At 35.9% G+C, this 11,556-nt stretch overlaps 1 protein-coding gene across 1 annotated transcript in view; it reads left to right on the plus strand.

Annotated features, from left to right (window-relative positions):
* IGF1 (insulin like growth factor 1) overlaps nt 1-10,683 on the plus strand; it is a 48,725-nt gene extending 38,042 nt beyond the window's left edge. Inside the window, exons 3-4 of the mRNA XM_065665131.1 lie at nt 1,046-1,227; nt 8,502-10,683. Coding sequence (XP_065521203.1) covers nt 1,046-1,227; nt 8,502-8,561 — 242 coding nt within the window. The 3' untranslated portion in view covers nt 8,562-10,683. The remainder of the gene's footprint in view (nt 1-1,045; nt 1,228-8,501) is intronic.
* Nucleotides 10,684-11,556: the final 873 nt, after the last annotated feature.

The raw sequence follows: 11,556 nt of genomic DNA on the forward strand, positions 1-11,556 counted from the left end.
TACTGCCTGAAACCAAATTCTACCAGCATTTTAAAATAGATGTAGTAAGTAAGCAACTACTTATTTTTGTGAGTTTATTGTTCCTTCATTTCTAGTTGGTCATAACAGGGCAACTGCACATTCACATGGGTTACACACAAACAAGCCTAGGAAATAATGGGTCTGTAATCTTTGCATAATACAGCAGAGGATTCAATGGTTACTAAAGAAATCATAAATCACTGAAAGAAAAATAAAAAGAGAAGCGTAGAAGTTCTATGAATGAAAATGTCACCCTTTACTAGAGCTCAGTGAAAAATACCAAATATCTGCCAATTTAGTAGTTTCTACAGATGCCCAGTGCAAACTCAAAATGCAGGAAAAGACATGTCATTCCCATTTCCTATCTTCTGCAAAGCTATAGAATATAATACCTTCTTCTTTAACCTTTTCCATCAAGCATCTTCCTACTTTTACTGCGTTTCATTGGTTACTTTGTTACTTCAGTTCTTATTCCTACTAGCTTTTGTGCTTGCGGATCTTACAGCCTGTGCAGAGGTATATGGTATTTATTTCCCTTTTGGAATACACTGACTTCACAGAGTGGCTCAGTGTAAATGTTTCATTAGAAAATACTTGCCTACAGCACAGGCATGACCTATGATCTTTAAACACCAGCTGTCTCAGTCAGCTCAACAATCAGTTTTCATCCGAAAGCTAAAGAGCAAATTTCCTTTGCAAGTCCTCTAAATGCCAGATTTCAACTTCCTCCTGCTCCATTTTCAATGCCAAGACAGTTCAAGAAAATATTTTAATAATATTGTTATAAGAAGATATAATTTTGCTCAAATGCTTACATAGGAACCAGACACAGATCAAAGGTGGCCGTTTCCGGGAATACCTTTCAAAGCTGTATCTGAGAACAGAGTTTTAGAACTGAGACACGCAGGCAGCTTCTACAAATGTCATCCGTGATTCTGTTAAAATAATGCAATTTATATGACTGCTTCTGAGATCTTTGCATTTTCACTCTAACATAAATATTTTCCATTTGTGTTTTGAATAGGTAAGCCTACAGGGTATGGATCCAGCAGTAGACGCTTACACCACAAGGGAATAGTGGACGAATGCTGCTTCCAGAGTTGTGACCTGAGGAGGCTGGAGATGTATTGTGCTCCAATAAAGCCACCTAAATCTGCACGCTCTGTACGTGCTCAGCGCCACACTGATATGCCAAAAGCACAAAAGGTAGGCCAGGGTGGGGAAAAAAAAGGAGAGAAAAAAAGGGAAAAAAGCCCCACAAAACAAAACCAAACAAAACCACAAAAAAAAAACCAACAAGACAACAAACCTACTTATTTTAGGGAAGTAAAATTGTCTCTAGGCTGCCAACATTGCGAACTGATGTGTTTTGCCTACTAGGGACACTGAGATTTAGTGGAGTTTTGGAAAATATTTTCTGTAGTAGGAAATAAGTAGGAAATGATGTGTTTCATCTCATCTCTTAGAACACTGAATAAAACATGGAATTGCTAAGCTAGTAGTTGTGAGGCTTTGTCCTGGGTAGTAAATGACAAGTACTCACATCATCCAGTCGTAAATAGCACCTAAGATTTCTTTCAAAAGAGAAACCAAACACTGAATGTTTAACAACTGATCTATCCAAAACCTCCTCACTCATCTGCCTTGTCAGGAAAGAGGTAGTGTGAGTGATCAAGAGGGAAAAACAGCTTTTCTGCTATAAATTTTACATGTAAGTGAAAACACTCTATTTTTTTTTTCTTTCCTTGTTATTTTGGCTTTATTTATTTATTTATCAAAACTAAATTAACTGGATACTCACTGCAATCATTACACACTTCATTTTAACTGTTTAATGTTTTATATGTATATTCTGCAAGCACTTCAAATATTCATTGGTGTGGAGTACAGGGTATTCAGATTTTTGTTCTCATCATACTAGATATACTGCTATACTAGATACACTAGATATACTGCTCAGAAAACCCATTTTAGTCTAAGCTACCATTAAGCTCACATCCAACTATCTCTCCTGTTTGAGTTCTGAACATCTGTTTTACATGTTATCATTCATCTGCTGTAAGCCTCAAGGGATATATTCTGTTGCTGTTGACCCTGTCTGTCCTACATATACATTGGCCCCAATCCTGAAATTATGCAAAACAGAATTGCATGAATTTGTAAGATCTTATAGAAAGTCAAGAAATCAGCACTATATACTTATTTCCTTAATATCATCTAATCGTAAAGAACAATTTTAATCATTCCAGCATCCATTTCTTTTCCATAAGTCAAGCCATAGAATGGAATCCTACCACCTCTTCCTCAAGAGTTTGCAGCTTTTTAAGGTAGTGGCTACATGATTCTTCCTTGGAAGTGTCACCTTAGCCACGAACATCTCGAAAGGCACACACAACAAGTGAAGTCTTCTTCAGGTAGAGCTTAACTATAGAAGAGAAAGGTTTATTTCTGTCTGGGCACACATATATTTGAGGCTTGCAGGAAAATAAAAAAAAAAGGCTTGGCCTGTAATATGTGTGCTCCTTCCCATACTTGTTGCTAAGGTGATGGGTAAAACATTCTGTAACTTCAAGCGAAAGGAGACAAGATACCTGCCAGCTTTCTGATGGATCTCCACACCAATTTCCTTGGAGAGCCAAGGAATAACGTCACTGTTCTACAGGCAGCTGTCCTTTTCCCAGAAGATAGTCAAGAAAACTCTTTTCTTACGAACAGGAAGGAGCAGAAGAAAGGCTTTGCGTCTTTCTGCAGCAGCAGGGGAGGTAACGCTCAAGTGGGGATACTGGAAGAAGAGAAAAATTAGAGCATGTAGTAATTGAGAGAATCTCGCTGCAGAAGAAACCATCCAGGAAATTAAAAGGAGAAAAAATCAAGAGGTGAAAAAGGCAGTAAAAGGACAATGAAGAGAAGAGGAAAAGAAAGGGGAGAGAATTGGATGGAAAAGCCTGAGAAAATAAGAAATATGAACCATGGTGTATCACACAGAAAAGACAGGATTTTGAGAAAAGGGGAGAAAAAATAAAATTAAAAAACATAGAATTTAAAAATCCCAACACCTTCAAAGAAGATGTATGTGGAAAGGAGAAGAGAGGTGAACAGAAGCAGAAAAATCACAAATGTTTCTTGATGAGAATTTGGCAATAAAATATCAAAAATCTGATGGGAAAAGCAAACTGAAATTTTCATCAATATCTGTGCGTGGAGAAAATTAGATTGAGGAAACAAAAATATAGAAAGGGTAGAAGAAACTATTATTCATTTTTATAATAGATAGAAGGAAAATACGGGGAAGGGATGAGAAGGGAAACAGAATTCATTCAGCATAACTGTATCTGGAAAAGCTCCGATACATGTTGAAAAGAACTACATGAAATATAATTATTTTTTCCTCCTTTTTTTCTTTTTCCAGTCAGCTGTACATGCCTCCATTAAACCAGACAATGCTATGATCATACTTTCTTCTTTGGATAGGGTCCCACAATATGAATGCATTTAGCTAATTCACAGCGTGTCACTGATTTTGATTTAAAAATAATTATACTAAAGGTATTTTTCAGTAAAGCAATTTTTTTCTGCTTTAGAATATTGTCTCAATATTATGTTACGTATGAGATATCTATCTTATACATCTAAAGTGAATATATATATCTCTAATATTTTCTTATTTAGGTACAAGATTAAAGCAGGATTAAGTGGAATATATAATATGTACAGTTACTCTCAGACTTCATGCACAATCAGATGCTTACACCCTTCATACTTCTAATGTTGTTTTTATTTGGCATTTTCTCATAACCATTTTAATCAACAAATCAAGGATTTGGGTTTTGGTTTAAGTGTTTTTGTAAGTGGTCTACTTTCCCAATTCCTTGAGTGGATGATTTGTCTCAATGGAGCAGGGCTGTTCTTTTCTTTATAGGTTACATTAATGCTGAACTTTAGTAATTGTATTACAAACAAATGTTGCTACACTATATGCACAAATTTGAATGATGAGGGCCAGACAATGAATGATTGATGTGGGCTGGGAACCCACAAAATGCTTATTTGCTGCTGTAAGGCCCATTACAGAGACTGCATATGTAGAGTTTTGTTTGTAGCTAAACCCTGAATATTTCTTTCTCTATAGGACCATTATTTGTCCTGTTCCAAGACCTATATTCACAAATACATATAAAAGTATATTAAAAATAAAAAATAAATACATTGTTATTCTATACTTAGAGGTATTAACAGGGCCACGAAAAAAAAAAAGAAATCAAGAAAAAAATCCAGCCAACTTGCAGGATCTGTTGTTCACTCATTTACTGATCATTCATCAATTATGTTTATCCAAAGCCTGTTTTGTTTGCTTGTTTGTTATTTGAAGACTCTGGTGAAAGCTTTCAGTGGAATTCTTACTGAAATATGAGAGATACTTAGGTATTCATCTTGCCAGCACTGAGAAAAACCAGAAACTAATCAACTGTACAATACAAACCCATTATAAAATTCTACCTCAATTGCAGTTTGAAATGTTTTAAACTGCAAAACTGGAGAAAGAAGAGGAATTAATCTTCTGTCCTCAGTGTACACAGTTCCACCTACCTTTTCTTTCATTCACTTCTTTTCTCTTCTGAGAAATGCTAAAAAATGTTTCGTCTATTTACCCTTAAGTGAATGAAGTTTTAACAGCAATTTGAAAAACTAGTGAATAGAACTTGGAAAAACAATTGTTCTCTGTTCAAGCAAGGAATTAATTGAGCTATTTCAACAACAATTGTGTTTGTGAGGGAAGACTGTGACCTTTCTGAATGAAGCAGTTTCACAGAAGCAGTGGCACAAAGTTCTTACCAATTTTAGGCTACAAGATCTCATGAAAATTATTACATGAATGTGAACACTGTTAAGGCTGAATTTAAAGTCCAGTAAATAAACAAGAGGAAAAGCAAAAAAAAAACCATAGTGCATGCCATTCACTTGCACTCCAAGGAAAAGAATCTGAAAGGTATACATAGAATCATAGAATAGTTAGTATTGCATCTTCATAAATTTTTTCTCTTCCCCTGATTTTTAGTCCTTATTCTTCTTTAAGCCTAATATGTGGATACACATAAATATATATCAACAGAGTATTAACAGAATAAAGTAAGTGGATTTTCTCAAAAATCCTTTTCATATTTCATCTACTCTTCAAAATCTAAATAAATACTACGTGGGACTAAGAGAGAGAGGGAAAACATGTTAATACTTTTAGTTTAACAAAATGCCACTAAGAAATAGGAAAAAGAGTTGCCTTATTTCTCATTAATCTTTCTGATTTCCAGATTATTCTGTAATTGGCTCAGTATCAGCTCACAGATACAATTACAGGCCAAAATATGCACAGTGGCATTAATCCCAATTTCTATTACAGCCATGCCACATTACCAAGCCAATGAGAGAATCTTCAGGCATAACAGATAGAAGAACTTGGCGTTTTCACTTCAGAAAATTATTTCTTCCCATTGCTTACTTTACAGCCTTGTTATTATGTTACTGATCACACTACCCACAGAACCAAAAAGCTTTCAAAGAGACCTCAGAGAATTCATAGCTAAAATGTCATGCCTGTTACTACAAACATTGGGCTTTCCACTTATTACCAATAAAGCAAAAGATCTTTTAATACCAATATGAGGTTTGAACGTCCATCCTAACAGGATAAGAATGATGTTGCATGCTTCCCAATACCCCTCCATCTCAGTTAATGACCTTTACTATCCCTGAGGTAGTTGTTATCCTTACTTTAAGACTGGGTTGTCCTCAAAGAACCATCCTCAAGGTGGTAGGTTAAGGTCTTTGTTTCTCTGTTCAGTAACTAACTAATGCAAAGTCGACATTTTGCACGTCATCTTACAATGATTATGTCTTTGTATGGGTCTGAGTATCAGCTAAGAGTATCTGATAATGAAAAAAGCATCACAGATAACAATTTAATTTCTAATTGCCATTTTTTCAAAGACTTGAGAAATGAGGCAAGCTTTTCTAGACCGGTGCAAATGCAGGTCTGAGAACCTGTCTCAGGCATTCACATTTCTTGATTTTTTTCCCAATGGTCTCAAAACTGCATACGTGAAAAAATCTGTTAAGAGAGTCAAAGCATTTTTTGGCATGCATGTTACTACTGCCACCATCAGTGTCACCTCTTTGTAGTTATTTATCAAAATGCTGATTCCAGAGGAGGATGTGTTTGAAAATAACTTACCATCCTCCCTCAATCTCAAAGCTAAATGTCAGTATTAAAAGCTATAACTGAAATCCTGCTACGTCTTACTATTTGCTTTCTTTGGATAATAAATCCATCTTAAAGTCAGACCACAACAGTAGTGGAGAGAATTTATATTTTTGTTTGGGAAACGTAGCTAATTTTCAATTTAATCCACTGTAAAGAAAAATGGCTGTTTCATGATAAGGCTCTCACTGTCCATTTTATAGGCCATGAGTGTGCAGCATTTAAATACGTATGACTTTTTGCAAATAAAATATAGCATATAATTTTTCCTACATGCCAGTAAACTCTTGTCAAAGAGAAGAACCTAGAGACAGCATTGAGAATATATTGTTTTCTTGCCATGAGGAAAAAACAGTGCAGATGAGTCAAGGAATTCCTGTTTTTTTTAGTTCATTATTACTCATGTAAGCTTTTATAACACAAGGCAGGATCCTTAGACTCCTGTGAAGTGCAACAATGATGATTATAGTGAAAACTGGAGATTTCATTCAGAATATGTACTTCAAGGTGAAAACTTACATACAACTTAGGGAAAATTAAAGACAAAAAAGGTAGTTTTCAAAAAGTTGGAAGAGAAACAGGAATGAAACAGCAAAAGCTATTTCAATGTATGGATAAGCAGAATTCTGTTGACATTTTTGTTTCTGTATTTGATCCATGTTAAAGAATCTGTTCTATAGTAATATTAGCAAAACTTGACAAAGACAAGCCAGTATCTTACTGAACACAGGAGTAGTGACTAGATGGTTAATCTCATCTTCGTTTAGTATTGCATTTAGAGTAAGAACATCTAGAATGGCAGGTTCCTAACAAAGACATTTTTTCATTATGAATACTTTGCTATTAACAAATTTGTCTTGTCAATGATGATAAATCTTAGTTTGGCTCAACGTTCTTACTTGCTGATGTTATAGTTAAGAACTAGTAGTGATGCCTGTTGAGTTTTTTTGTGTTCTGAAAAGAATAATTCAACTCATAGCCATCAGAACCCAATCAACCCAGTGAAAACTAATAAGCTCTATGCGAGCTCAAGCTTTGTGTTCCTTTGCCAGTTTCTGATTTATGTTTGATAGATACTGGAGGAAAATGGAAAATTTAGATACAGAACAGTATTTTATGTAGGCAATCATTTAAAAAACTATTGTAACGCACCAAATCAGCTTCCATTTTCTTTTTGCCCATTGGAAATCAGGCAAAAATTTCATTACTCTATACATTTTAGAGATCACATTCCCCCCCCCCCCCCCCCTTTTTTTCCCATGCTTAAATAGCAGATAATGCAGTGGTAAAGCTGCGTACACGTACCTCATCTTTCTCAGGGACATGTTTTTATTTCTGGCTTTTCTGAGGACAACAGAAATTATTTCAGTTAACTAAGAATTTAGCTTCTGATGAAGATTGTCACTTAACAATTCTGCCTCTAGTCTGGTACAAAGTGTGCAAAGATTTGGGAACATGTAATATTTACCAGCATGGCAAATATGAAATCAAACTCAAAGATGCATGCCACACCCAGCACTGTTGCTGGAAACCTGCCTATGCATGGAACTACAGTGTACAGTGCCTTATTCATTTCAAAGCCCTTTTGATTTGCCTGGCACATCACCCAATCTCTTTTTGAAAATACAAATTATTTGGCTGCAGCTCCTGCAGTGAACCCACACCTTTTATCCTCCTAAAAGCCTTATCCAACAAAAACCTTACACATCTAGTATGTGATTTAGGCAAAACGTAGGTAACAGAGTCCTACTCAGCAATTTTGCAAGCCTCTGACCACAGGGTACAAAAGCCCAGGGGGCTCCATAAATCCTGCAGTTATAACTCTGAATTTCCCTGGCCCCTACACATCCTGCTTGCAAATGTCCTTGTTCTGAAGGAAAGAAAATCTTTGGTACCCTCTGTATGCTTAAGCCCATCCACGTTCCAGTACGTAGATGTTTCTTCTGCCAAGATCAACAATGACAGCAATCAAAATGTTTATGTCTAGGAGAACAAGGAATTTAGTGTACAGACGTTTTGTATAGTTATGTTTTCTGTGAACTGGCAAAAAGGCTCTAACAATTCCAGCATTTGGGATAACTGTTGTTGCCACGAGGAAAAAAACAATGCAGATGAGTGAAGGAATACCTGTTTTCTTTATTCATTGTTACTATTCTTCCCACTAATAAAAGTTTCATAGAGTGCATTAAAACCTATCTGGAATAATTTTTTTTCTCTACACCTTCAGGAAGTGCATTTGAAGAATACAAGTAGAGGGAACACAGGAAACAGAAACTACAGAATGTAAGAACATGCCGTCCACAAGAACGAAGAATGGATGTGCCATCTGCAGGATACTTTGTTGTAAATAAATTATTTGTTAAACATTGGAAGACTTAAAAAAACCCTATGGTTTAATAAGCTTGATGCAATCTCAACCAATGGGCATTCTCCCAGCGAACAATGCAACTAAACATTCCAATACTAAGTCTTTAGAGAACAGAACATTTTAACAAGCCCAGAGCTAAAAAATTCTGTGGTTGATATATTACTGTTTGTTAATCTGTTTTAAATGTCCTGCACAAAATCTCTTAAAGTCCTGTGCCCCTCAAAAGCCTACAAATTTATGGGCCTTTGATGGATCCAATTGCACTAAATTAACCTATGAACACAGGCTGCTGAAGTCATTCATCAGCCTTGTCTAAGTGGTGTTTTTATTTTATTTGCACTTCTATATAAGCAACAGGCTATTTGTTTTACAGTGTCTGATAACATTGTTTGTCTACCCCTTCATATTTGCACAGTTTGACATTCCCAATAACAGCAGCAGTAAGGTAACATACACAGTTTTAAACATCCATTAATTCCATCTGCGGCTTTTTAACAGAATATTGGTTATAGATGCATTTGTTTTAAGACAGTTTTATTTTTCCTTCTCTTGCAAAGATGCGAGTTATTGCAATTTGTGAGACAAAAGATTTCTAAAAGCAGTTAAAGCATACATAGGCTCTCAAACCATTAATGATTCTTCCAGGTAATTATTTTGCAACAGTATAGGTAACTTCTTTCTTCCTCCATATAATGCAGTATGTAAAATTTAGCATATCAATAATACACATATATCAAACAGTATGTAAAAATCTCTGTTTTATAGTACAACGGTGCTATTTTATAGTTTGTTACATGAAAGGGTCTGGCCAAAATAGTAATAAGCAAAAGCAAATATCGAAAGATCAAGCCAAAGATTAAATAACAAAACAGTTTAAACAATATTCAGCTTAAATGAACTAAAATGATTCCACCGCTGAAATAACTTTCCCATCTTCAAAAGAAAGTCAGATACCTTTCTTCTGTTAGATGTTTGAATAGTGGTGTTTTCATTTGCAGTTATGTGGAACACAATTTCATAGATTCCTAGGCCCAGAGAAGACAATTTGAGAAACAACCCTCAAATGACTTTAAAGGGTAGTCCATCAGGACCTAAATCTTTCTGAAACATAGGCATTTTATTACAACATAACAGAGGGTTACTCAAGTTCTCTGTCATTTTAATTCTTCCCACAATCAGATGTGAATAAATTGACTGTCAATTAGGTCGCTGCATCACCCTGTAAATCACAAAAGCTAATCTAATCACCAAATTACAGTGTAGAAAGAGTCCTCAAGAAGAGATGAACCAGAATGTCCTTCAAACTGTTACAATCACCTTTCATGCACTCTTGTGGGAGACATATTTCTAGGTAATCTCTGCCATGTAACCTTGATAGGTACTGCACTGATTCTACCTTGAATAGCACTGTGTCCTACGCTCCATTTCGTAAGTCAACTGAGTGCTGGATCAGCCACGCAGTAAGGAGTGATAAGTAGCCAAGTGTTCCAAGGGAGCAATAAATTTATCAGTGAGAGAGTGGAAGAGAAGGCAGGGGGGAATTCACTGTTCCACCCCGTCCAAAACTGCAACATGGTTCTACTCAACTTTTTTCCCCAAAAAAGTTCCCTGCACATGGCAAGCTCAGACAAGAGATAAAGTATCCCTTGATCAGCGCCAAAGATGGCAGAGAAAATGGAGCAATTAGGGAGATGTTGGATCAGAGCTGTAAAGGAAGTATCTCTTCTTAAAGGCTCAAATCTGCCTTTCTACTACATCCATGGGAGCAGATGACTTAATTAAAACACAAGAGAAGAATCCCTGAAGGCTGAGTATTTTACAGTTACTCAAGTAGTTTCTCATAAAACAGGCAGGAAAAGTAGGTCCAACAAATAATTACAGTTCCCTTTTGGTTCCTGTAGAAAGTTAGATATTTTTTTCCAAGGAAAGTGCAATGTATTTTATGATTCTATGACTCCTGTGCAATTCTTTATACCCTTCGTTTTCTGTGAGATACGTTTATATCCACAATAGGCTGCCATTGCAATGTAAAAGCAGAACACTAAATGAATAAAAAGAATATATCACAGCTGTCACTGACTGAGATAGTTATGTTGAAATGGAAGAAAGTACAGAGAAACAGATGGGGAAATGAAATTGTTTACCACCAATTCAATAAACAGAGGTAGCAATTCTGATATCTGTCACAGCTCTTACAGACTTTTTTTTAGCGGAGAGGATGCAGAGGGAAGTAATTTTACTTCAGTGGCTGTTAAGAATTCTGAAACACATTCTAGAATATGCCATTATTTTGATGTCACATACATAATACATATTTCCATTTCATGCCCCCATGATTCTTTTTGGCCCATCTCCTCTGAAGTTCCAAGGGCAAGAGGGAAGAAAGGTGTGAGGACAAATAGTAATTTACAGATCTCTGTGGTGGCAAGCTTCTTTGTAGACAACATTTTACAGATGCACTGTGAATATAACTAAATAGCCGTACATCATTGAGCTACTTAATTCCTGTATACTCAGATTTTGGTCTTATATTGGGATTCATGCGCTCACCTTTCTGCCACCATATTTCTCTTGTTGAGACATCATAAGTAGAAAATGCCACTCAGACAGCAATATCTAACATGAGAACTTGACAACTGTCTAAACAATTTAAAACAATCCTTGAAAGAAATTACGATAAATAATGAATAGTTACAAGGTTTAAAGGCAACACTTTGCTTTACTAGAGAACAAATGGTATCACAAATGGAGAGTATCTTCAGCACCACAGAGTCGGGAAATGCATGGATGGGAAATATGCAGCTGTATAAGAAACCTCCAGTCATATGGCAGGGAGCACATGATATACCAGTCAGTGTGAATGATAAAGGGCTGCATTAGCTCAATAATCTCAGTAAATCCGCTACTTAAAGAA

Source organism: Lathamus discolor, chromosome 1 (genome assembly GCF_037157495.1).
Source record: "Lathamus discolor isolate bLatDis1 chromosome 1, bLatDis1.hap1, whole genome shotgun sequence".
Lineage (NCBI taxonomy): Eukaryota > Metazoa > Chordata > Aves > Psittaciformes > Psittacidae > Lathamus > Lathamus discolor.